The sequence below is a fragment of the Hyperoodon ampullatus genome (genome assembly GCF_949752795.1).
Source record: "Hyperoodon ampullatus genome assembly, chromosome: 1".
NCBI classification, from domain to species: Eukaryota; Metazoa; Chordata; class Mammalia; order Artiodactyla; family Ziphiidae; genus Hyperoodon; species Hyperoodon ampullatus.
In genome coordinates, this window is record NC_136914.1 from 204,220,631 (window position 1) to 204,248,499 (window position 27,869).

Sequence of the window (27,869 nt, forward strand, 5' to 3'; positions counted from 1 at the left end):
AGAAAAGTCAAGTAGGTGAGGTCTGTGGCTTTACAGCCTTACTCATTTAAAACCTCACCTACTGTAAAACGTGGCTTATCTCACTTACAGGATACAATCAAGTTTAACGTGATTATTACAATACTCTATCAGCCCTAAGGAAGTACACGTATATCTACTAAATGCATATTTACATCATAAAATATTAATCATAGAATCATGAACTTCCATAATCCTTTTTAGTCAATTATATCAAAAGGTCTTTAGAACATGAAGTATGCATTTCTCGTTAAGGAAAAAAATCATGATTTTCTCAGAATTTAGCCCTAATTAAGTGGGCCCAGGTTTTGTGGTGTTTGATCTGCTATTTGGACATCAAAACCCAGGTTAAACTTACAGAATAATTTGTAGTATGGAGTAAACAAGCCTAGTAATCTGTAATCTGTTCTAAAAAAGTGTTTTATTTATTTATTTTTTTATACATTTTAATTGGAGTATAATTGCTTTACAGTGTTGTGTCAGTTTCTGCTGTACAACAAAGTGAATCAGCTATATGCATACATATATCCCCATATCCCCTCCCTCTTGAGCCTCCCTCCCACCCTCCCTATCTCACCCCTCTAGGTCTTCACAAAGCACGGAGCTGATCTTCCTGTGCTATGCAGCCCCTTCCCACTGGCTATCTATTTTACATTTGGTAGTGTATGTATGTCAATGCTACTCTCTCACTACATCCCACACTCCCCTTCCCCCCGTGTCCTCAAGTCCGTTCTCAATGTCTGTATCTTTACTCCTGCCCTGCCACTAGGTTCATCAGTACCATTTTCTAGATTCCATATATATGTGTTAGCATATGGTATTTGTTTTTCTCTTTCTGACTTACTTCACTCTGTATGACAGACTCTAGATCCATCCACCTCACTACAAATAACTCAATTTTGTTACTTTTTATGGCTGAGTAATATTCCATTATATATATGTGCCATATCTTCTTTATCCATTCATCTGTCAATGGACAATTAGGTTGTTTCCATGTCCTGGCTATTGTAAATAGTGCTGTAATGAACATTGTGGTACATGTCTCTTTCTGAATTATGGTTTGCCCAGTAGTGGGATTGCTGGGGTCATATGATAGTTCAGTTTTTAGTTTTTTAAGGAATCTCCATCCTGTTCTCCATAGTGGCTGTATCAATTTACATTCCCACCAACAGTGCAGGAGGGTTCCCTTTTCTCCACACCCTCTCCAGCAAAAAATAGTGTATTTTTTGGTAGTGTATTCATAGCAGACAGGGTTGTATGGGTGGGTAAAATTGGTAGATTGATTCATCCTAAAAGCTAGTGACTGAAAATAAATTGCTATCCCTGTAGACAATTATTGGAATGAAACAAAATCAGTTTCAAAACCTGAGGAAAATAGCTCTGAGTGAAAATAACATGCACTGGGAAACTGTTTTTTAAAAAGAGGAGCATCTTGCCAAAAATTCAAACTCATTCCTCTTGGAGCAGCTTAACTGCACAAACTTTATGCTAATTGTTTTTATATTAAAGATTTGGCAGCTTTACAAAAATCTTAAACTTGCACATGCAGGTTCAAAATACCCTATTTCAATGGCCCAGAGTTAAGCTAGGAAAGCATTTCAGATAATGCCAACCTGTAGTAATGCTTGTTCGTTTGTATGTTTGTTTTTAACCTATGGGTGGTTTATAGTTTATAGTTTCTTAGGAATTTGTTTAACAAATGCGGACGTGATTAGTTTTCTGCCCTCCAAAACCCAAATCTGTGTTCTTTGGTATCAAGGGATGTTATCTGCCAAATGACAGGCTTTCAAAAGTCAAGAAGACCATCTTTGCTGGTGAGTGTTATTCCTGCACTTGGTATGAATTCCACTCACAGCAGATCTTCAGCAGCATAGAGGCTGAGTTTTCAATATCCAGCATTCATAAAAGGGCATAGATTCACACATTATAAAAAAGTGTAAGAAAGAGAGTAAAGAGTACAATGGAGATAGAGTAAGCCAACATTCCCATGTACTGTGGCGTATTGGCAAAAATTAAGTAAACTTCTCTTGATTAAAAAAAAAAGATAAAAGTTGGAAAGTGGCCATAAGAAAAGTATAATTTGACTCAGAGCTAGTCACTTACAAAAAGTGAAAAATAACTGAGATGATATCAGTACTTGATAGCTGCTATAGTAATAACCAGAGTGACACATAAGGGGAAATTTTGGGAGGTGGAAGTGTTGGGAAGAGTTCGAGCTAAAGGTGTTCATTGTTGAAGGAAAAGTATTATCTGTCTTAATCTCGTGTTAACAAAGTCTAAATAGCTGAGTGAAGTCTTGGAGAACCATGTGGGGTGAATGTAGGCTGCATTCTATGCTTCTTTTCCAAGAGCTTCTTTTCCATGGGAAAGATATATTTTCACTATAAAAAAACAGTGATATCATTTGCCAAGTGTGGGTCACCAGCATCATCATTAAACTTCACACATTATTTCTCGGGAGCCACAGAGGTGAAGAGGTGGGTAATGTTGATATCACTAACAAGTGGTGTAATTTAGACACAGTGTGGGGTTAATGGGCACTAGGCATGATCTTGGAGATGGAAAGGGAGAGGAGCAAGGAAGAGGTACCTTTGCTCAAGCCGCCTTCCCCACCTTTGACCATGCCTCTGCAAGGGATCCTCCCCAGGGCAGGGGGGTCAGACCTCTTGGTCAGGGGTTCTAGCATTCAGTGGGTTTGGTACTGCTCATAAAGGTCCCTGATGAAAACATTTTATGTTGCCTTTGGGAGTGGTGGGAAGGGATTAAGTTTCAGTCTAGCTCTTAGATCCTGAACTGGGCCAGAAAATTCCTGGTTATAGGCTAATGCACAGATCTACTCTACTATTGTTCTTATCATCAAACTTTGCCAAGGTGTGGAAGAGCAGAAGCCGAAAGATCAGTAGTGTCCTAGAATATGGTAGAATGGTATCTTAACTCCTTATTTTATTGGTACTAATAGACACTCTTACTCCCCCATTTTAAAAAAGCATCACCAAAAAGAAACCTTTTATATTCTCAAGACCAAAACAGTAATGAGAGGTGAGGCTAGAACACTGAACTGACTTCTTGCTGGCACTTCAAAAAGGTTTCAACACTGTGAAATTATCTTGGGAGTTGTTACCTCTCAAACTTCAGGTGGTTAAAGATGATTACAAGACATGTTCTGTTGCTTAAGGATTTGCTGACATCTACTGTCTTTTTTCTCCAAATGACATTTCTGAGTTAATAAAGGATCTGAGAAAGATGTGGCCTTGAGCAATACTTTTATTACCATTACTTTCCCACCATCTAACTCTTCTGCCATGACCCTCCCACTCACCCACATCCTACAGCCTTCCCCACTGCGTTATTAATCTAACCTGAATCACTCTATTCTTCTCCAAGAGAACACACCCCACTAATAGCAGTGAATCATAGATACTCTTACTTCTCTAGTCTCTACTGGACTTGACGAAATGCCAGATCTAATAAAATAAAAGCATAGGAACTTCGCGTGAAAGGAGTTCTTTAGGTTCTTGTTCAGTATATTACTCTCAATATTAGTTCCCAGATCAACTTTCTGGTTACCTGGTGGTGAACAGGTTTTTATCATTGACCCTCCCCTTATCTCCAGGCTCGAAGTAGCCATCCTACTCAGTGAGGCAACCTCACAGCCATGCCTAATAGCTAAGTCAAGGGCTCTTTCACCTTGAAGTTGAAAATAAAATCCTTTCTTGTTTAACTTGACTAAAAAATATTAAACAGTTTACTCTCAAAGGTCACTTTTTGATAACAAAGTCTTCAACAGTCTTTACAAGTGAACCAATTACACTGTAGAACTCCATATGAAATATTTAGGTAATAGAGAAAAAAAAGAATGAGTTTGTCAGTTATTCAAAGGGAAATTTATGAGATGACAGAGCACTAAAACACATCTTCTTCACCATGGATAGGACTATAGGATGAGATTTGAATTCATGGCAAGAGAAACCTAGAGGAGAGTTTTTGAAGGTGATTTTCAACTTACATATCAGTGTCATTAGAAATATTGAAAGCCAGTTGAGAGAATTTAGTAGACTTTCTTGTGAGTGTTATAAATTTAGTTTAACTTGTCCTGATGGACTTTATAAATCAACTTAATCATGTGGATTTTATATAGTTCTTCTTCACCCAAGTGGATTTTAATTCCAGTTTTAAAAGTGTGTATGTATATTTTAAATTGCTTTAAAAATAGCTATGGATATTACCTATCAATACAGAAAAGTCAATGGAATGGAATTTAGGTCATCCTGAGATTACTGTTAAGATTTTTAAACTAAGGCTAAAGCTAAGAATTTTTACAAAAATTACTGCCATAAAATTTTAAATTGTGGCTTGAAAGGGTGTGCGTGTGTGTATGCTTGGTTGTGTGGAGAGAGGGGCAGAGAGAGAGAGATAGGGAGAGAGACACTATTCACTATTCTCTTCTTGCTATTAAGAAAGAAGAAACCCTCATAAAGTTTTTTAGGTTTATGTCATTACCCCACCAACAATAATCACAGACAAGAATGAACGGAAGAAGCATTTTACCACACCCTGATGAATAGCAAAGCGGTGAATAGTAGCCTTGGGTACTGAAGAAAGTTAAAAACAGAGAAAGCCTGCCTTAGGTTAGTATTAATTACTATTATAATTGAATTCTATTGCCCAAATTATTCTCTATGGTGGAGTAAAGAGTCCTTGCTTTCTGGTTCTCTGGGGCAATATTGTTCCCTGCCTGAAAAGTTTCATATGGGGGCTTACCTGGTGGCACAATCGTTGAGAATCTGCCTGCCAATGCAGTGGACACGGGTTCGAGCCCTGGTCCAGGAAGATCCCACATGCCGCGGAGCAACTAACCCCGTGCGCCACAACTACTGAGCCTGCGCTCTAGACCCCGCGTGCCACAAATACTGAAGCCCGCATGCCTGGAGCCCGTGCTCCGCAACAAGAGAAGCCACCGCAATGAGAAGCCCGTGCACCGCAACAAAGAGTAGCCCCCGCTCGCCGCAACTAGAGAAAGCCCGCGCGCAGCAACGAAGACCCAACGCAGCCAAAAATAAAATAAACAAATTAAAAAAAAGAAAGATAAAAAGAAAGTCTCAGATGAAACATACAATGTCATGTGTCAGAAACAACAAACTCCTAATAGGCCAGTAGATTTCAAGTTCTTAAAGACATGGAAATGGTTGCTAGGCTTTATCTAAAGGTACAATGAAAACTATAGGGGCTGTATTCCAGATACCTTACACTAAATTGCGAGTGAAAGGTATGTTTCCATTTTGGTACATAATGGGAGTAAGTAAAATGCAAACTTGTATTTGGGAAAATCATTCAATTCTAACAACACGTGAAAGTCAGAGATGTAGGTCAGCAAATGCACATTTCTGAAATACAGGTTCTTCTGAGTACATGTTCTGAAGTTCTCTGAAAATCTGGCTAAAACAATCCCTTATAATATACCAGTTCACATAATAAGCAAGTCAGAACTTTTGCTAGGCAAGATGTTGTTTTCCTTTATGGAGCCAGCAAAAACACAGCTCTAAGCTTAGGTTATAATGATAAAAGGCTTTTGGAGCAGCTGATTTTAGGGAATCATAAAAACAACCCAACCCAAAGTGTAAAGAATATGCACAGTGTGCATCATGCTTCTAATGTCAGGACAAATCACTCCGCTTTTTTTCAGTGTAACTGATGCCAATGGATGAGTAAAGGGAGAAATAAACGTACAGACTGGGACCTGTGGCTTGCTGAGGTGAATAACACCTGCATCACAAAATCATGAGTTCTCTCATTTCGTAAATTCCTTGAGATTAATTTACATACTTTTTGAAAAATTTAGAAGGATCAGAATATATTACCAATTATATGTGGAAGCTCCAAGTTTTCTGCTATTTATGGCTTACATGGTGAGGTGTCCTACACATCACAGCATCTTTTTAAAAATCTGTGGCCTTTTTGGGGGAGGTAAGCGAAGGGGTGAAAGGATTATATGATGCATTCCTTTAGATCAATTAGGGAATGGTGAATATAGTTGCATCGCTAGCATAACTATCGAGTGCTTCTTAGATACCTACTGACGCTTTTCACTGCCTGTCATGAATGCTCATTTAATTCTCCAAACCCTAGGAGGTTGATACTATTATCCCCACTTTACTGATGAGGAAACCGAGGCACAGCGACACTACCTTACAAAGCACACAAAATGATGGTGCTGGGATTTGAACCTAGGCAATTTGACTCCAACATTTATGTCCTTAATCACTGTATTAGGTTGTTTTCAGGTTCCATATTTACATCCCACTGTTTAGCACTCAGTGAATTCCTTCTGGATCCTAGCTACCTTTAAGCCATTACTATCAGATGTTAGTAAAAAAGACAGGGTTAACGTTTAAAATGGCCATTCACTGGGATTCGAACACTGGCCCGTTAAAATTCCCAACTTCCACGCGACTCAGAAATTACTCAGCTGTCTTTTCCTAAACCCAGGGCTCCACCCAATTTAGTTAACTTTGTTGTTGCACAGCAACGGGACGTCACCACACAGGAAACGAGGGGGATTATTTTAGACTGAGGATGCCGCTGCCCAGTATTCAGCCAGGGCCCTATCTGCCTCAATCACCCCAATTCTGGACCAACCCAATCTTATTGATTGTTCTGCTTCCTGTGTTGCACCACAACAGATTTCCTTGGGCTACATTTTCTCTCAGATTTGACGACAAGATTCGAAGCCAAGCTAAGAAATCTAACTTTTGAGGTAGATCCGGCCGAAAACCCGTGGCGGGACCGCAGAGTGTGCGGCAGCGAAGGCTACAAAAGAGCTCAACTGCATCCGCCGGGTCTCTCAGAGAGACTGCTAGCGTGTTTGACTGTCAACAGGCCATTGAACCCCGCGCTGCTCTTTCGTGGTCTCTGCCTTTGGAGTTCACAAGCTGTAAATTTAACACACAGCCCGCCGCGCGGCTCTGGGTCCCGGGGAGTCTGAGGAAAGGCCTTTGCTGGGGGGAGCGCGGAGAAGGGACTGACGGGAGCCAGGAGAACGGGAGGGGCATTCTCAGGCGTCCTTCACAAACACACAAAAACTAGGAAGCAGGAAGGGAAGGCGATGCAAGGAGAGAGGAGGGAGGGGAAGCCGTGAATGAAAGCGCGCCCCTCCCGGGATCGGTTACTCGCTTTAAGCTCATTCCGGAGAGTGCCCAACTGCTGCTAAGGATTGCGGCCGCGCGCGCGCGCGATGAGCCCCACAGCTCTCGGGCGCTGGGCGGAGCAGAGCCGTGCGCCTCTGTCAACCTGACCAATCACGCTTTTCGGCCCCTCCCGCGCCGCCTCGCCCCGCCCCCTTGCCGAGGCTCGCGGCCGCGCGCGCGCAGTCCCGCCGCTCCGGGCGCAGGGCTAAGTGGAGCTGCGCGCGTCAGTCAATCTGGCCAATCGCGCGTCTCTTCCGCCTCCCGCGCAGACCCGCCTCTGAGACTCCCGGCTGCAGGCAGCAGCTGGGTGAGTTCTCTACGCTCTCCGGGGATGGCGGAGGGTGGTAGCGTGCTGGGCGTGGAGTGGGCGTCTGAGACCTGGACTTCTTCGGGGATTGGGTGGGGAGTCGAGTAGCGCTCCCTTTCCCTGGTCAGGGAACCTTTCAGCTCTACCTCAGGCCTGGGGTCTCTCGAGGGCTTGCTGTAGTGGCGGGAGGGGAGGGAGGACTCCCTGTGGTATTTTTCCCGGTAAAGTTGATGGCCTTTGTTTGAGAAGCAAACTTCAGTCTCTCCTTTTCAGGGTCTCTTCGCTGCTTAATCGAAAACGATGCAGACAGGAGTAAGTTTATCTGTGCTTGGGCTCCTTATTCCTCAGGCCTGGAGGGTCATTAGTTTTAGGCACACAGCCTTTAGGATTTAGGGTAGCGTGACAGGTCTGATTATGTTTTTTTGAGTCAAGATTTCAGTTACATTTCCTTTCATTGTGAAGCTGGCGTAATGAAATTAAAGAATTCCTGACTATCCAAAGTTGTTATCCGACTCACCCCCCCCCCCGAATATGGCAGATTTTGAGGATTTTATCAGATTTTATCCATCAATAAAAACAAATGTGGAGTTGTTCATACGAGATGCTAGCTAGTTAACTTGTCATGAAAAAAACTAGTAGTCACCATAATGACCAACACAATTCGATTTAGGAAAGTAAATGGAAAACTGCAAAAAAAAAAAAAAAAAAAAAAAAGAAATGAATCACAACTAAGTGAAAGAAGGAAGTTGGCTGGCTTACTTGGTGATGTTATGTAAAACAAAAAATTCTTTGATAAAAATTGAGGAATATATAGAGGTGTGGGTTAATTTGATTTCCGTTTTGTGATTATTTTTTGTTTTTTAGAAGTAAAGCAAGATTTCAAGATGGAAAGTCCATCAGACTCAGCTGTGGTGTTACCTAGCACTCCACAGGCTGTTGCCAATCCACCATCTCCCCGTACAAGCAGTTCAAGAAAACAAGTATGAAAATCTTAGTTCTTTCAGTGGATCTATTCTATATTTCTAAGTATTGTGGCAATGGTGGTTTCAAGTCTACTGAACATTGTCAGTTAACGTAATGTGTAAATTAGTAAGTAAAAATTTTATTAACATAATTTTAGGTCTTTCCCCTTAGATAATGTATTGGACCTTCCCCTCAAATTTTCATCTTGACCCAATTATTTTCATTTAGTTTCAGTTCAAGTTATTACAGCATTCCAAACAGGAAGTTTGAATCTGACATCATGAAGGTCTTTGGGGGAAAGATCTAGGTCGTTTCCTTAATTTGTAACTCTGAAGCACCTAACCATGTCAGGCTTGGGACAATTGCTGAACACATGTTTGTGATTACTGAGATAAGTGTTTCAGCACTGTTTTAGAAGGGTGCCGGCTCTGCTAATATAAAAAGGGATTAAAACTTAGTGGAGTTTACAGGAATTAAAGACATTTTGTGATGTTACTTTAGATATATGGAGACAGAAAGTCATCTAGTGCTGTCTGCCATAGAAACGTAAGGTCTTGATTTCTAGTAGATTTATTTATATCAAGAATGTTTTTCTTGATTAACATTATTAACGTTTGATGCCTTTTTCAGCCTATGAGTGCAATCCTTAGGGAACGATTAAGGAAAACTAGATCTTCATTTAATTCTTGTTATGGTGTGGTCAAACGACTTAAAGTAGAGAGTGAAGAAAATGATCAGACCTTTGCAGAGAAACCAGCACCTTCAACAGAAGAAAACTGTTTGGAATTTCAAGAAAATTTTAAACACATAGACAGTGAATTTGAAGAACGTACATATTTGAAACATACCTTCAAGAATATCAATGCATGTGCATCTAAATCACTTGATTCTGAGTCATGCAGTGATCTCCAGAATGACTTTATGAATGAGAATCTTCCCAAACATGGATTAAACAAAGAAAAAGCAAAATTGGTGAAGCAGATTCAGGAGAAAGAAGACCTTCTTCGGAGGCTAAAACTAGTCAAAATGTATAGATCAAAGGTGAGAAGAATTTCAGAACCATTGCCCAATTAATTATTTTATTTTTAGATAAATGGTAGGAAAGTATTTCAAAAAGAAAAGTTTATTTTAGCATAATAAGAAATAAGCCAAGGATCCAGAAACCTGGCTTCCAACAGCTTTAACTCAAATATATCATAGATTTAGAGTGGAGCAGCAGAGGCCTCTAAACACCAGGTATAACTTTTAAAAGTCCCAGCCCTTATGTAATATGCAGTTGAAGCTTTCTATCTAGTTTCCAGCCCACAGCAGTATTAGAAGCTTCAAATGTTAGCTGCAAGTGGCAATGAGCACAGAAGCAACAGTGACAGTGAATGAGAAAAAAAGCTAAAAATGGACCACAGTGTACAATGAAAAGTAGTTTTGGTAATGATCTTTTGTTATTCAATTATGTGTAACAAATTATTAAAATATTCCGAGCATTTTCTTTAAGAAAACAACAAATATATATTAGATTTTAGATTTCAACCCAGATAAGGTTGAAGAAAATAGAATTTGGGCACTTGGAAGAAGATGACCCTTACTTACCTGGATCATTCATGTACATTGCAATTGCTCCTTCTTCCCCAGCAATGTGTAATAAATGACGGAATACTGTATCTTATTTGCTCTCTTGAATTTTTAGGACTTCTCTAAATATAACTACTTGAGTTTTATGAGATAGTGACATTGAAAAATATTAATTTGAATATCATTTTTTAAAGTACAGCTGTGGTAGAAAAAGTAGATTTTTTTTTTAACCCATATTGTTGCTTCTTTACATAGTTTTGCCCTATTTAATGATTCGATTTTCCCCTGAGGGTAAGGATAGCCTAGAGCTTCTACCAAACAAAACAGCCATAGAACTCAATTTGAGTGATAGTTACTTAAAACCATCCTACTTTTTTCCTGGGTAGAAGTCCCATTCATGTCCAAATGTGTTACCCTTTAAACCTACTACTCATCGACTGATTTGACAACTTTCATTAAGTAAGTTAGGATGACTGTCTAGTTATTGACATACATTTATGTCTTTTTTTTTTTCTGTTTCAGAATGACCTGTCTCAGTTACAGATGTTAATAAAGAAGTGGAGAAGCTGTAGCCAGCTGTTGCTTTATGAGCTGCAGTCAGCTATGTCTGAGGAGAACAAGAAGCTAAACCTTACTCAGCTGATAGACCACTATGGGTTAGATGATAAATTGCTACACTATAACAGAAATGAAGAAGAATTTATAGGTGTTTAATTCATAATTTTTTTCTCCAGAATGTCTTTGTGGATGACAATGTAATTAAAAGATATTTATACATTTTAAAGGGAAGATGTAAACCATTAGGGCTTAGAGAAAGGTATCCTGGTGAACCTGGATCAATTTAGGGCCTCTGTTATGTAAGTATAAACTAGGTTCTAAAATGAAAATTTAGTGTTTTGAATAAATTTGCCAAAGAAAACTTGACAGTTAAAGAAAGGTGAAAAAAAATTTTTTAATTAAATCATGATTAAAAAAATAATTTGGAAAACTGTGGAAGTGAGTTTTAATACATTGTTCTGTTTATTGTGGTAAAAGTTTTATTTTAAATGTTAAAAAACAGTCCATCTAGTGAATGTCTAAACCTAAACTTGTCTGAAAATGCCTGCCTCTCCTACGTTTATGCCTCTCCTTTGTTTCCACCCATTTACCACATATTTCCATCTGGATGGTCTAGCAGGTAATTAAACTCATATGTTCAAAATTACATCAGTTTCTGTCTCTTCAAATTTGTTACTTGTATTCATCATCTCAGTTAGTGAAGTGATCATCTATTTCTTATAAAACCACATGTCCTCATCGCCCACTTCAAGGCATCACGGCATACAGGGCCTTTTACATTCATCTACCTTTCTAGTTTTATCTGTGAAATAGGTAAAAGCTAGCGTATCTACTCCATTAACAGTGACTCCTCAGCCAGAAACCCACCTTCACTGGGTTGGGGTTCTGGCTGCCATGTTGTACGTTATCTGTCATCCTGGCCATAGATGGACGTATGACCCACGCATCCCAGTCCTTGAGAATTCGGAATTGAGCTCAAGAAAAGAAAGCCCATCTCTTTTTGTGGCTGGAGCTGTTGTATGTGAACTTGAAAGCAGAAAAGCTGGTGTGCTTAAGTCTGCCCTTACAGAGAAAGGCAGAGATGATGGAGAGAGAACTTTGTGGGTCAGTGGCTTCTTGGTTCTGGTTTCCAGTCTCTTGGGTCCTTTTAAGGGCTGAGACAGCTTTACTTAGTTGTGTTTTTTTCCCCCAATCTTAAAAGTACTTCCCTACTACTTGGTAAACAGCCACTACCCTAAGCTTCCCCCCTCCGCCCCCAGCCGCTCCTTACTCTCAGCCCAGTCCTTCCCCGTGATCCAACAGACTATTAATGTTGGCATATCAAGACCCTGCTCTTGCATGCATTCTAATTGTTAATGCCCATGTCAGTAACCTACCCCTCACCCCGGCCTCAATTCTTGCCTTCTAGACACTGCCATTGTCATTGGCTTCTGTGAACCCAAGAGGACTGGTCTTCCCTGGCTCTGGGATTCCCAGATGGGCATCCCTGGGAAGCTGTGCTGACCAGCCTCCATTGCTTCTTGCTGCTCAGCCAGAGGTCCTAAATGTGGCAGGAGAAGTGGTTTCCCTGGTGATGGTACCAGCATTTGACTGCAGCTGCCCATTACTGACTAGCACATCCCCTGGAGTCACCCTTACACGTCCATTTGGGGGAACTACAGCATCAGTGGGACTCTGGTTTTGGGAGAGTTGGGGAGCAGTTGGTGGTATAGCAATGGGGATTTCTAAGGCATTGGCTAGGTGCTGAGGGCTCCAACAGCTCAGTGGGCACTTCTACAAGAGGAGGTGGGTCATGGAGTATGGATGGGGCTTATGGGAGAGTTTGAGGCCTAGGGATGCCCAGGAAGCAGTCCCCTTTCTAATAATTTCTATTGAATTTCACCTCCATTTAATAGGATATATTTATTAAGAACTACTGAATAAGAATTATTTTTATTCATTAAAATGAAAGCTAACACTTAGCACTTGCTTTGTGCCAGTTTTAAAAGTATGTTAACTCATTTGAGTTTTACAATTATCAACATCCCAATTTTAAAGATGAGGAAATTTTAAGATTAAGTAGTTATTTAGTGACAGTCAGAATCTGAACCCAAGCAACCCAGCAACAGAGCTCATAACCATGTTATGTTTGACCCAATTAATTATATATACTACTACTTGATAATATAGATAATATTTTAAAGGGCTATAAAAATACAAATATAATTGCTCTTAGTTCAGCAGAAGCTGAGAGGAATCAGTACCATGAACATATCAAGAGAGAGGACTGGGTTCCATGACCCATGTGCCCTTCCAAAGCACCTGTCAATAACCCCAAAGCAGAAGATGCCTCTTGCTGAAACTGCTACTAGAATACAGCTTGGGGGCAAGAGGCTCTTGCTAACCTCCATTCTATTTATGCCTCAAAGCTGAGGCCTTCAAGCAAGGAGCATTGCCAGAATCACTCAGGGTAGACACTAAGAAACAGAAACGACACAGGCTGTTAAGACCTGGGAATCCACAGGGCACTGTCCAGTGAAATTCATGGCCTTGCCTTAGTAGCAAATGGAGGCTCCAGTAGCTAATTTAGGTGACATGTAAATGTTACCAATAGGCACTACCCTGCTTAATCAGCCAAATCGACTACTTCAGGAATCATTCTAGGTCTAAGGGACCTAGATGTCCCTTAGACATCTAAGGGGAGATGTCAAAATGACGTTGGTTCTCTTTTCCTTACCATTCCCACCACTGATCACTATACAGGTGATCAATTATGGTACTATCCTGGCAATTTCTAAATAGAAGGTTTTAAAACTTCTAAATTTTTTTTCTAAATAGAATGTTTTATAATTGCTCTCTTGCTTTACCTACACCAGTGTACATTGGATATGGTGTTACTAATTAAACTTAACATTTAATTCACAAATTGCAGAACATTGACACCCTTTGGAGATTGAGGTTAATGATCCCAATGGTATTACCTTGGAATGCAGCAGTCCATAGGCTATGGAAAGGCAAAGCAGTTTTGTGAACAGTTAATCTTCTCATTACTTATTTGTCATCCTCTACATGAATAAAGTGATAAACTATTTCATGGAAATGTAAGAATTCTGATCACCAAATTCCTTTGTGTGTGTCTGTGTTTCTCTGCACCAAGCAATTCTCAAAACACCATCTGGATGTCCTACAATTCAACTCAATTCTGACACATCTATCTGGAGATAGCATCAGATTCCACAAGTTAAGGGCTCAGTCCCACAAGACCGCCCTCCACTTCAGATACCATTTGAAAACCCAGATTGTTACCTGTGCTTCTGACCGGCTGGCAATAAATCAGAGGTTCCCAAGATTCCCTCCTTCCTTGGGTCCAGTTAATTTGCTAGAGCGGCTCACAGAACTCAGAGAAACATTTTATTTATCAGATTACCATTTTATTATAAAAGGATCTAACTCAGGAACCTTGGGATGGAAGAGATGTATAAGGCAAGTTATGGTGAAAAGCTCAGAGCTTGCTTGCTCTCTCTGGGCACACTCTCCAAACCTTGTCCTTCTGGGTTTTTATGGAGACCTCATTACATAGGCACAATTGATTAAATCATTGGTCATTGGTGATCAACTTCCAGCCCCTTTACCCTTCCTAGAGGTGGGGGTGGGGGGTGGGTGTGGGTAAGGGTGGGTGGGTGGATGGGAGGTTGGGACACAGGGTTGGTTCTCCTGGCAAACAACCCCCATCCTTAGGTGCAATCCAAAAGTCACCTCATTAACATAAAAAGACACCTGTACCTCTCTCATCACTTAGGAAATTCCGAGGGTTTTAGGATCTCTGTGCCAGGAATGGTGTCGAAAACCAAATATATATATTTCTTATTATAAATCACAATATCACAAAATGAGAAAATGCTTTTTTTCTGTTTACTAAACTATCGTGTGGGGCACAAAATTAAGTTCTGTTGCAATACATATGAATATAGAAGATTATGTCATGTTTATGTAGAACGTCTATGTAGAAGAAAATATGTTGTAATTTACAAATGATTTAGGGCTTGGTAAAAGTAAACAATTCACCTTGTTCCCATTGGTAGGACAGGGAATAATCTTAAACATTCTATTAATTTTTTTTCTGATGATAGAGAAATGCTTACTGAAGAAAATGGGAAATATAGAAAAGTATAAAAGATAAAAATCATTCATAATCTCATAACATTTCTGGTAATTTTATAAAATTAGAAATACCAGTAGTGGCTAAAAATAATTTTTTGTCTTTAAGACTTTCTATATTACTGCTGTGAAAATAATTTTTGATCAAATTAAGACTTAATAAAATAGATCTTGAATATATTCTGAGTTAAAATTGTGTTCATTCTTGAATAAAAATCATTCATGTTATTTTAGACATTTATTCATGTAGGGCAAACATTTTTATAATGACTAAGGCTAAAATCAAACAATTTGCTATTAAAAATATGCCACTAAGAGGAGACTCTACTTAAATTTCCTTATATAAGAGAAACAGAAATCATTTTAACCAAATGAAATTATTTTTAAAATGACTGATTTGGTCTTATGTTTCCCACCAGCATTTTTACATTTGAACGAGAGCAGGAAATGTTTTCATCCTTAATCTTTCAACTTCAGCCTGTAGTATTGAAATCTGCTCAGCTTGTTCTTTTGAAATTTTTGTTAACTTTTGCTGTCGCATCATGTTTTCATATCGTTCTTTGGCGATCTTTTCACAAGTCAGTGTAGACCCTTATCCCAGAAATGAAGAAGAAGGAATTATTTGGATTATTATCTATACTTTTAAATACAGAAACAGTACTCAGAATCATTTAAACATATGGAACAAATACTGGTAGCTTTATAACCACTGTACGGATTTTAGGAATTATGATCACTTTTAAAGAAACTGACAGTTGATTAAAGAAAAACATCTTACCCACTGCATTACAGATGTCTTTTCTCTCTGAGACAGCCACCAATTCTTCTCGTAAACTGCAGCTTAGGGTATAATTTGCTACATCTTTTTGATTGCTGCACCTTCTCAGTTTTTTAAGCAGCCTTTTGCAGTTTTCCACATTCTTTTTGTGGGTCTGAAATTTTTGTTCCCGTGACACCCCACAGAAATAATTTTGAAAAAAAAATATTATATAAAGACATTATTCTTAAAATTTAAATACATTGTCATCATTAGGACATCTTAGCATCATATCCCTAGTACCTAGCATAATGCCTGCACATAGTAGGTACTTAAATTATTTGTTGAAAGATAGAATGGTATGTTAATACACATTTTAGAAAAAATTTTGTATATTCTTAGAACTAAGAGAAGATTTTAAAAACACATAGCCTTGAGATTACTTTGTTTCCATCTTATATATGTTAAACACTCAAAACTGAGCATTGTTAGGCAATTAGGGTAAAACAAAGCCTTTACAATGCAAAGGAAAGACTATCAACACTTCTACTACATAAATCATAACCTAATGTGAACCAGGAAATTCACCTACACTCTGATATCTCCCAAGGGGTTAATTCAAATGTTAAAAGAAATGCTTCACAACCTAAATGACTGACAGATGAATGGATGAAGAAGATGGGGTACATACATACAATGGAATATTGCTCAGCCATTAAAAAGAATGAAATAATGCCATTTGCAGCAACATGGATGGACTTGGAGATTATCATACTAAGTGAAGTAAGTCAGACAGACAAAGATAAATATAATATGATGTTGCTAATAGGCAGAATCTTAAAAAAGTTATACAAATGAACTTATTTACAAAACAGAAACAGACTCACAGACTTAGAGAACAAACTTATGGTTACTGGGGGAAGGGAGAGAGGGATAGATTGGGAGGTTGGGATTGACATATACACACTGCTATATTTAAGACAGATAAGCAACAAGGACCTACTGTATAGCACAGGGAACTCTGCTCAATATTCTGCAATAACCTAAATGGGACAAGAACTTGAAAAAGAATAGATACATGTATATGTATAACTGAATCACTTTGCTGTACACCTGAAACTAACACAACACTGTTCATCAACTATACTCCAATATAAAATAAAAATTAAAAAAAAAAAGAAGTGCTTCAGGCTACCACATTGGTTACAGTTGCAAAGGCACTATTTAGAGATCTCTAATTACATCCTGAATACCAGTATAAAAGACCAAGATTTTGGTAGGTTCTATTTGAATTCATGATTTGCAAACTATTACTTTGTTCAAATCATTCACAACTACTGTAATTATAATGATCAGTATCCTTGAGACCTACCTTATCTAAAACAGCAATGGTTTGCTCCAATATTCCAATCTGAACGGCAATCAGAGTCTCATAGTTTGGTTCATTTAGGTACTTTAAGAGGAAAAAAAAAAAAACCCACAATGTATGTAAGGATCTTTTTCTCTATTTCTTTCAGTAGATAATTTTATAAAGATTATCTTAGTTTTGAAAGTTACTGTTTCTCATAAAAATTATCTATCCAAGTTAGGATTGACTTGACTTTAGTGTCGTGCTATTTATTTATATTTGGCTATTGATACACTCATCCATATATTAACAGTTACAAATGCCTAGAGTTTATTTTCTCATTCATTCATTCACTTATTCAACTCACCAAATATTTATTGTGTCTCATTTGAGAGTGTCTCATTAAGTCCTATATTAACAATGTCCCAGTTAAAGATACTGAGGGAGATAACAAAGATAGATAACATGACAGAGACTTCAAGAAAAAGAGAACATGTAGTATGATTAGTTGTCAGAATGTATGTAAGGTGACATGCAAATTAAAAGGTGGTTTGAGTTGGGCCATGGTTTCTCTGAACTGGGGAAATCAAAAGGCTTTATGGATGAGGTGGCATTTAAACCAGACCTTGAAAAATAGATAGATTAAGGATGTGAAAAAAAATGTGGAAAAATATTGCAGGTAGAAGAACCAGTATAAGCAAAGGCACAGAGGTAGAATCCTAGAAAATAAAATCAGTTTGGTTTGAGAATACTGATGTGTAAGAGGAACAGTGGGAATGAATTTCAAAAGATAGTTTGAAGGACACCGAACGCCATTTAAGGACTTCAGAATTCATGTGCCAGGTAAGAAGAGGAACTTTAAAATGTTTGAGCAGAGTAGTAATGTTATTAGACCTGAATAGGAATGTGACAGCAGTATACAGTATAATTAGAAGAGAAAAACCCAAGGTCAGAGACTAGTTAGGAGATTATTGTAAAATACTCTAAACCATTGAAAAGGAAGGACTGAAGCAAAGTAAAGGCAGTGGGCATAGAGAATGAGGGAGTAAATGGATAAACTAGTCAAGACTTGGAAGACAAGGGAAAGAGAGGAATCAAAAAGGACAACAACTTTAACCCTGAGTGAATGGCTGAAAGAACAGAAATAAGCAAAATAAGAAGAGGAGCTATTGGGAGGTAGGAAATACAGAAATAGAGCTTGAGAAAGGTCAGGTTCAGAGAGCTTAGATTGGAATTGGAATTTAATTGGAATCCAGAAAGCTTGGATGAGTCTTAGCAGTGATCATGAAAGTCAGAAAAAGAGAAATCATCAAAGAAGAGGGCATGGAAAGAAACACAGAGCTGAGGGCAGAATCTTAAAAATAGCTATACTTAAGAGAAACAAAAGAGAAATGAGGAAAAGAGGCAGAGTGGTATGACATGTTGGAAGAAATACAGGAGAAAACAGGGATGATTAAAGCCAAAACAATGGGCAATTAAGAATGAAGATGGATGGACTTCCCTGGCAGTCCAGTGGTTAACACTCCACGCTTCCACTGCAGGTTCGATCCCTGGTCAGGGAACTAAGATTCCACATGCCACGCGGCCAAAAAAAAAAGAAGATGGACAAATGCTACAGGGATGGTTATGACTGGGAAAGGGACCACTAGACTTGACAATTAGGAAACTCTTGGTAAACTGCAAAACGGAACTATACTACTGAATGGGTCACAAAGAACCAGAGGCAGCAAATGTAAACTACCAGAAGAAACAGACAGAATTCATAGTCACATTATGAACTACTTCTGGCACAGAACATGCTTGACGTCACAGAGGCTTCTTATTAAATACTGGTTGAATGAATGAATACATTAATGAATGAAATTAAAATTATATAGTGGGGGGCAGGGAGAACTTACCTTTTGACGATCTCTTGAAAAAAACAGCATCTGAATATCCCAAGCCTTCTGATTTAGATCTTCCATTTCCATCTCCATTTTCTTATGTTCCCACTCAATCTGAACTATTCCTTTGTGGACTTCTTTACTTTCCATCATGCTAGCAACTTTCTTTTGTCCTTGAGTCTTAAAGAAAAAGTACATTCCGATATTCATATAATATGATTCTGCATACAGAATACAGAATATTTGAAGCTGAATGCTTTTCTTAGAAAATGCTTGGAATGCAGAGATAATTCTATTCTCTTTCTTAAAATGTAGTAGATATTAGAAAATTACTTGATGGGCACAATCTGATCACTATAAAGCATGGTAGTTACTGAACAGAAGGGATTAGAAGATACATTTGAATGGCATAGCCAATTTACTTTTATGTCAGTGATTAGGCAGGAACTCCTCTGGCCATCACCAATCTACCAATCTGTATGCGTTTATACCCCTAGTCTGCCCTGCTTCTTGACACTATAGATAAAGGATTGTAATTTAATGCAGCTAGGCACAGCAGTATCTTGTTGGTAGCTAGTGGGAAAGCAAAAAAATTCAACGGGTTAAATATGATATTTAAACACTTAGATGTTTTGTACTTCATTTCAAATTGCCTACATGAAGTTCAGGAATATTTTCATGGAGTTGTTCTCCCAGATTGCTAACAGTGAAACTACTATGTCTCTAAAATAAATTTGTATGTGAGTTCCATCAGTTAATGTTTTATATTTTTCTTCCCTTCTGCTTCAAGAACTTAGCTTTTTCAAGTTCATGCCACTAGACTATACCAACTGCTACTCTTCCTAAAAATTATTTTCATCTTTTGGTCACTGCTTGGCCTCAGTTCCTTGAATATCCCACTTTCAATGCTCTTTTCTCTATCTTGCTCAGCCACCCAGCTCCCATGATCATACCCTTGATCTTGTCATCACCAGTTCCAAAATCTTGAGGTCAAGCATTTCTCTGGAGCAGTATTTCCCAAATGTGGGAAATATTGCCCCACCAGGGGACATTCAACTATATTTGCGGACATTTTTGGCTGACGTAAATGTAGGGGGGCATTGCTCCTGGCATCTAGTGGGTAGAGGCCAGGGAGGCTGCTAAACTTCACACAATACACAGGACATCTCTCCCCAACAAATAGTCATCCAGATCAAAATGTCAGTAGTGCTGAGGTTGAGAAACACTTCTGTCGAACTACCACATCTCCTCTCTCCTTTCCTTTCAGTCAACTTTGTCATAAGATTTATTTTATAGTCCCGGTCTCAACTTCCTCACTTCATATTGTTTCTTCAGCCATCACCAATTGAGCTCCTGCCCCAACCCTCCACTAAGACTGCTCTTGTCAAGTAATTGACATAGTGCATGGTTCCCTCCTCCTTGGAACTGTTTCTCTTATGGTTTCTAGGTTTCCTTCTATCTCACTGGCAGCTCCTTCTCAGTCTCCTCACTTAACTCCTTCTCTGCTAGATCTTTCAGAGTTGGACTTTGGGTGTTGGCCCAAATGCCCTCCTCCTATCTACCCACTTGCCACGTGGTCTCAAGCAATCTTATGGCATAAATTATCTATATGCAGATATCTATATGTAATAATCCATATGTAGTTAAATATATGTGATCTACATATAGAACACTCCTAAATATATATCTCAACCCTGAATTCTGGCTATTAGATATTTCCACTGAGGTGTTCTATAGGTATCTCAAATTTAACAAAAGCCAACATTCTTCATCCTATGTCCCCAGCCAAGGCTACATCTCCCCAGTCTTTCTCATGTCAGTGAATGACACCATCACCTTCTCAGTTGCTCAAAAGCCAAAATATTAAGATTTATTCTTGATCCCTCTCTTTACCTGACCCTTCACATTCAGTCCATCAACAAATCTGATGATTGTTACTCCTACCCTAACAACAAAAATCGAAGGAGAATTAAAAACTTCCTGAGATAAACAAAAACTGAGGGAGTCCATCGTTACTAGACTGCTCTACAAGAATTGCTAAAGGGAGTCCTTCAAGCTGAAATAAAAAGCAAGTAGACAGTAACTCAAAGCCAGAAGAAAAAAAAAAAACTAAATAAAAAATGTAGGACTTCCCTGGTGGCGCAATGGTTGAGAGTCCGCCTGCCGATGCAGGGGACACGGGTTCATGCCCCAGTCCGGGAAGATCCCACATGCCGCGGAGCGGCTAGGCCCGTGAGCCATGGCCGCTGAGCCTGTGCGTCCAGAGCCTGTGCTCCGCAACGGGAGAGGCCACAACAGTGAGAGGCCCGCGGACGGAAAAAAAAAAAAAAATGTAGCTACATAGGTAAATATAAAAGCCAGTATTCTTCTATTTTTGTAAGTACTATTTTTCCTGTGTGGTTTAAAAGAAAAATGCATAAAATAATCATTAAAAATCTATGTTAATGGACATAGTATATAAAGATGTAATTCATGATAATAGTAACATACTGGGGGAGAAACAGAGCTCCATGGAAGCAGAGATTTGCATACTACTGAAACTAAGTTGGTGTTAATTTGAACTAGTCTGTTATAAAATTAAGATGTCAATTGTAATTCCCAGGGGTAACCACTAAGAAAGCATACAGAAAAGGAAATGTATAGGGAAAAGGAAAAGAGAAGGGGATCAGAATGGTACTCTGCAAAAAACCCCAATTATATACTAAAGAAAGCAATAATGGAGGGACTGAACAACCACAAAATATGACATACAGAAAACAAATACCAAAATGGCAGCAGTAAGTTCTTCTTTACCAGTAATTATGTTCAATGTAAATGCATTAAAGCCTACAATTAAAAGGCAAAGATAGACACAATGGATTAAAAAAAGATCCAAAAATATTCTGTCTAGAAGAGACTCACTTTAGATCCAATGACACAAGTAGCTCAAAGGTGAAAGGATGGAAAGATATCTTCTATGCAAACTGTAACCAAAAAACAGCTGGAATAGTTATACTAACATCAGACAAAATAAACTTCAACACAAGAATTGTCTTTTATATGTTGATAGAAGGCCAATCCTTCAAGAATATATAACAATTACAAACATATATGCACCTAAAAACAGCTTCAAAATATATGAAGCAAAAATTGACAGAATTGAAGGAGAAATAGACATTTTAATAACCATAATTGGAGACTTCAATATCTTACTTCCACTAATGGATAGAACAAGTACATAGATCAATATAGAAATAGAGGATTTGAACACTATAAATTAATTAGACATAAGAGACATATACAGAATTCATCACTCAATAACAGCAGAATACACATTATTTGCAAGTGCAAATGGAACATTCTCAAATACAGATCACGTGTTAGGCCATAAAATGAATCCCAATACATTTTAAAAGATGGAAATCATACAAAGTATCTGCTCTGACCACAAGGGAATGAAACTAGAAATCAATAACAGAAAGAAAGCTGGAATATTTACAAATATGTGGAAATTCAACACCACATTATTAAGTAATCAGTGAGGTCAAAAAAGAAATAAGTGATATTAGAAAATACTTTGAAATGAATGTAAGTGAAAATGTAACATACCAGAACTTATACAAATCTTTCTCAAACACTTAACAAAAAATTGAAAAGGACGGAATATTTCCAAACATTTTATGAGGGCAACATTACCCTGTTTGATTATCAAAGCCAGACAAAGACACCACAAGAAGAGAAAATTACAGGTCAATATTCTTGATGAACATGGATGCCAAAATCATGAACAAAATATTAGCAAACCGAAGTCAACAGTACATTAAAAGGATCACACACACACACACACACACACACACACTCCTAGACATATGTTCAAACTGCTGAAAACCGAAGATAAAGAGAAAAATCTCAAAGGCAGACACATTATTTTAAGAGGAACAAAGATTAAAAAAATATAGTAGGCATCTTGTCAGAAGTTCCGTAAGCCAGAAGAAGATGAACACCTTTAAAGTGAAAAGAATGAGAGGGAGAAAGAAAGAATCTGTCAATCCAGGGAACCCAGCAAAATATCTTACAATAATAGAGATGAATCAATTTCAGACAAGGAAAAACAGAGAGAATTTATTACCGACAGACTTGCAATTCAGTTGTTAAAAGAAGTTTTTTAAGTAGAAGGTATATAATACAAGACAGAAACTTCAATCTATACAAAGAAAGATCTCTTGAAATAGTGAAATTGAAGGGGAATAGAAAATGCTTTTTTCTTATTTTCATCACTCTAAAAGATAACTATCTATAGCAACAATAATAACAATATATTGTGGGTTAAGAGCATTTATAAAAGTAATATGTATAGCAACATTAGCACATAATTCCCAAATAGCACAAAATCCACAAATATTTGGAAATTAAATAACACACTTCTAAATAACCCATAGTAACTTCTAATAGGAAGTTACAAGGGAAATTAGATAATATTTTAAATGGAAAGAAAATAAAAATACAAAATATCAAAATTTGCAGAATTCAGCTAAAATAGTGCTTAGAAAGCAATTTATAACATTAAATGTTTATAACAGAAAACAAGCAAGGTCTGAAATCAATTCTCTAAGCTTATCAAACTTATCATTAAGCGAAGAAATTTACTCTAACAAAATAATAGTATGTATATTAGGATGAACATTTAACTCCGTGGTCCTGAACTTCTTTTACATTAGAATTACCTGGCAAGCTTTTAAAAAATATCCATGCTTAGGGGTGGGGTCTGGACACATTTGTAAACTTGTTCAGGTGATTCTAATGTAGAGTCAGAGTTAGCAACCACTGGTTCAACTGAATGAAAATGATTTACCATAGAAATGGGAGAAGATGAAAAATATTTGGTACAGCAAGTGATATGTTGGTTTTTTCTCCTTAAAGCATGATAATTACCCGAATCACAGAATTCAAGGCTTCAATTATGTTCTTGTTGATGAGGATTGCATCAGAATAATCCAGCAGTAACTGGAAATTCTCCAGTTCTACTTGCCCTTGTTTAAGGAGGATTTGGATTGTCAAATTCAACTGGAATTTCACTTTGTCTTCCTGTAATCTAAATTGAAAAAGACTTTAAAGTAAGTAGTTGTAATATATTTATATTCCAAATTTCATCTATCATCTGATATATAAATTTGATAAAATATATGATATAAAAATTGAATATAAAATTCAAAATTAATTTTCCTTAAGTTGAAGGAAAACATGCTGGAGATTAATGTGGAAAATATTTTCCCAATGACAAGCTTTCCTAGAGGTCTCTATGGTACCTCTTCTTACTGATGTGGAATTACACTTGGGCTGCTCAAAGAATGGTATGGACAGAAACACATTCATAAAGTTTTACTTCATGATTAAGAAAAGATTAATATGGTTTTGAATGTAAGTGGAAAAAATAGAGATGCTACCAAATAACAAATCTGTTAAAGTTCTGACTTTATGTATTGATCTCTGATATTATATTAACAATGTTTAATCTGCATGCTACTTATCAAATCTATTTTTAGGTAATTCATATTCCTACTTATCACCTAGATCTGAAAATGATGTTTAATGATGAATTTGGGAACATCAGAGAAGTATTTATCAATGTGGCTGTAAATATGGCCAAAAGTGAAGCAAGGACTTAAAACAGTATCCCAATTACTCTGGAAAATACAACAAGCTCCCTTGAAGAAAAAATATTAGCTACTTAGGCATCTACATGGAAATATCTTGGATATCTACTTAATTTTCCACACAGTTTGCTTGTGTGGCTTGAGCTTAAAAGTACTTACCAGCAGAAACATGTTCTTTGTATTTTCATGTGGAAGGAGATTAAAATAAAAGATTTTCCCCAAGTTTGCCTATTTGATTAAGTCGCAGGAATGTGAGGTATAGTATAGGGAATATAGTCAATAAAATTGTCATAACTTTGGGCTTCCCTGGTGGCGCAGTGGTTGAGAGTCCGCCTGCCGATGTAGGGGACAAGGGTTCGTGCCCTGGTCTGGGAAGATCCCACATGCCGCAGAGCGGCTGGGCCCGTAAGCCATGGCCGCTGGGCCTGCGCGTCCGGGGCCTGTGCTCCACAACAGGAGAGGCCACAACGGTGAGAGGCCCGTGTACCGCAAAAAAAAAAAAAAAAAAAAAAAAAAAATTGTCATAACTTTGTGTGGATAGATGGTAACAGCTTATCATGGAGATAATTGAGTAATGTATAGGAATATCAAATAACTATGTTGCGCATCTGAAACTAATTTTGTAAGTCAATTATGCTTCAAAATTTAAAAAAGGGAAAAAACGAAATTGAAGAGTTAAAAAAAAACCTTGACCATTTGCAGTAAGAACAGTGGAGCATGTAGGCAAATTTCATTCTGAAATAAGGTCTTATGTAACAAAATGCACTTTCTCAAAGAGAAGTTACAAAGCCATGAATATAGGTAAGCCAGTGCCAGCTGTAAACCAGTGAGTCAGCATTCTCTCCCTGTGATAACACAACCTAATTTAGCCCTAGATTTTGAATAAATGAACATGAATGAAAGGTTCAAATTACAGGATGAGCTCATGGAACACTTTTTCAAGTTCATGTTGCACCTTCTCATCATCCTCAGTTCTCCTCTGGAGGAAAGCCACCATTTCTGTTAAGCCAGCTGCTTTCTGCTTTACCTAAAGAAACCAAACCACCAACATCTCAGAACATACGGAGCTTTAGAAATAAAAGCAAACTAATTTTAAAGAACTTTAAAAAATATACATCTTTTAACTTTGTTACAAAACCTTAACAAGTCCAACTTTCTAAGAAATAAACAAAAATTTAAATCCTGCCATTATGCAATATAAGAAACCCAAAACTTACATGGTACCTCCCATGAATAATTAGAAAAGTATCAAATTTGCTTCTCACTGAAAGACAATATGCAAGCAACTAGAATTTTTCTTATATCTTATCATCTTAGATAAAGTTTTACAATCATGGATATTTTAACAAAAATATGACAGCCTGACGCATGCGGCACACAATTTAAGTAATCTGGCAGCAGGGCGGGGGCGAGGTGTGGTCAAGAAGCAGCAAGAGGAAGGAGTCTCTTCCTAATTAAACACACTCTCAAATTGCTACCCTTTGTCACATTAACAAAATATTCTAGCAAAACTATAAAGCTGATTCTGGTGAAATATAATTCTTCTATGCAAAAAGGGATGAGGACTACTCAGGACCAGAGCAGACAGGAGAAGTTGTATCTACAACAGTGTTGTCCAAGAGAAATGTCGTGTGAACCATCAATGCAAGCCACATATGTAATTTTAAATTTTGTAGGAGCCACATTAAACAAGTGAAATGAAACAGATGAAATTAATTTTATTATCTTATTTAATACAATATATCCAAAACATTATCATTTCAACCTGTAAGGAATATAAAAATATTAAGACACTTTCCCTTCTTTTTTTCATGCTAAGTCTTCTAAATCTGTGTGTATTTTCTAGTTACAGCATGTCTCAATTAGAACTGTCCACATTTATTTCAAGTAAAAAATAACCCCGTGTGGCTAGTGGCCATCAGTTTGGGTCTACAAGTACTTAGCCCTCAATAGGACTGAGGTTAATATTTTATTTCTTTATCATTATTATTAATATTACTAACTACTACCCTAGTGGGGAAACCTAAATATAAGTAGATAGAAGCACTGACCTGCTTTTCTAGAAGCACTGACCACCATAAACTATATATTTGATACTAGTACACTAAATGAAATGAAATAAAATAATAAAATGTTATTATATACTTTCTGTTCATTTTCCACTTTCGCTCGTCTGGTCATGCAGAAATGTTCCCAGACGGAGGGGTCCAAGCCTTCTGGCATGTTATTAATACTGTCCAAGTCATCCATGGCTTTCATTAACTGGGCAAAGGCATCCTTATTCAATTTCCCAGATCCTGGTCGCTCTCCAAAAGGCACAAGACTGGTCGTATCGGAATGCACTTTTTGTTTGTGAATCCTGGTATTACCAATAAAAGCCCATCAACCTTTCACATTCTCACATACAAAAAAAATCACTGTTAAATTAATGTAACCCTTAGCAGAGGTGTGACACTGCATGACAGTTTCCTGTGGCTAGTGGGTGGATTACCCCAAAGAGAAAAGCACCCACTTGGACCTTCTTCCATCCTCTCTGGATCCCCAGACATGACCTCAGCTGGACTACAGATGTCCCCAATTGCTGTCAGCACTGGCAGTTTTACCTGCACTAGAAAATGTCTCCCTTCTGGGCATTTTAAGCAGGCAGGTAAATGCCTGAGGGAAGCGTGGATGTCCCCGGGTTCTGCCCCATATATCCTCTGCTGGTATCCTTGTTGCAGGTGAGTAGCCTGGAAAATGTTCAGATATATGTGCAACTGGAGAAGTGCCTCTTTTTATCTACATTAATGGATTAGTTTTGTTTCCCTGACCTGCAGCTGGGAAGAGAAGGGTACAGAGATTTGTACCAGGCACTCAGTCTCAAGGTGATTTACAATACGCCGTGAAGTTACTATTGTTATCCTCTTGTTCTAGATGAAGGAAGTGAGGCTCTGAGAGAAGTGACTGGCCAAGGCCACAGGTCTGATAGATGTGGAGTTAGGATTTAAAGCTAATTCTGTTGGACAATAGAGTTTATGCTTTTTTCCACTGCTGCCTCCCAGTATATGGGAGGTCTCACTTCTTTCTTCACAGGCTTATGTAACTCACTCCTTTTAAAATAGGGAAACAAAGACATAAGGCTTGCTCTAGACTGAATTCCTCAGGTTGCATGTAACCTGTCAAAGGTGAGAGAATGAGTTTGCATCTCAGACACAAATGAACCTATATCTTTGTGACAAACTCCATGATTCCTACATTATGTCTGATTAAAAATTATGGAAATCTGAACTGATAAAAATTTGGAAATGTGTGAAATGTAATTCTAATGCTACTCTCGGTATAAAAATCAGATATTTTAGAACTCTTCTGATAATGGTTATTTTCAATCATTTATACTGGCATTTTTCAAACTTTGTCTTGAACACAAATCACATGAGATGCTCTGAGGAAAGGGTATTTGTGGTTGAATAAGTCTGGAAAACATTTCCTACTCTATTTCTTATACTTGGGGATGCAAAGGCTACAAAAAGTTC

The 27,869-nt window shown here is 37.9% G+C and overlaps 2 protein-coding genes across 2 annotated transcripts in view; one reads left to right on the plus strand and one right to left on the minus strand.

Moving 5' to 3' along the window:
• Nucleotides 1-7,875: 7,875 nt before the first annotated feature.
• SFR1 (SWI5 dependent homologous recombination repair protein 1) lies at nucleotides 7,876-11,236 on the plus strand. The gene is made up of 3 exons (XM_079721408.1): nucleotides 7,876-8,489; nucleotides 9,103-9,513; nucleotides 10,564-11,236. Exons 1-3 carry the CDS (start codon nucleotides 8,394-8,396, stop codon nucleotides 10,753-10,755), a joined length of 699 nt encoding a protein of 232 aa, XP_079577534.1. The 5' UTR covers nucleotides 7,876-8,393; the 3' UTR covers nucleotides 10,756-11,236.
• A 3,924-nt stretch (nucleotides 11,237-15,160) lies between these two features.
• Nucleotides 15,161-27,869, minus strand: part of CFAP43 (cilia and flagella associated protein 43) — a gene marked incomplete at both ends in the record, with an annotated part of 104,078 nt that continues 91,369 nt past the window's right edge. The window contains 7 exons of the mRNA XM_079703140.1: nucleotides 15,161-15,327; nucleotides 15,515-15,668; nucleotides 16,866-16,946; nucleotides 18,740-18,904; nucleotides 23,636-23,795; nucleotides 25,272-25,384; nucleotides 26,503-26,716. Coding sequence (XP_079559266.1) covers nucleotides 15,161-15,327; nucleotides 15,515-15,668; nucleotides 16,866-16,946; nucleotides 18,740-18,904; nucleotides 23,636-23,795; nucleotides 25,272-25,384; nucleotides 26,503-26,716 — 1,054 coding nt within the window. The remainder of the gene's footprint in view (nucleotides 15,328-15,514; nucleotides 15,669-16,865; nucleotides 16,947-18,739; nucleotides 18,905-23,635; nucleotides 23,796-25,271; nucleotides 25,385-26,502; nucleotides 26,717-27,869) is intronic.

Coding starts and splice junctions, on each gene's coding strand:
- SFR1 (XM_079721408.1), top strand. CDS start 8,394: ATGGAAAGTCCATCAGACTCAGCTGTGGTGTTACCTAGCACTCCACAG. Junction 8,490..9,102: donor CAAGCAGTTCAAGAAAACAA/GTATGAAAATCT, acceptor TGCCTTTTTCAG/CCTATGAGTGCAATCCTTAG. Junction 9,514..10,563: donor TCAAAATGTATAGATCAAAG/GTGAGAAGAATT, acceptor TTTCTGTTTCAG/AATGACCTGTCTCAGTTACA.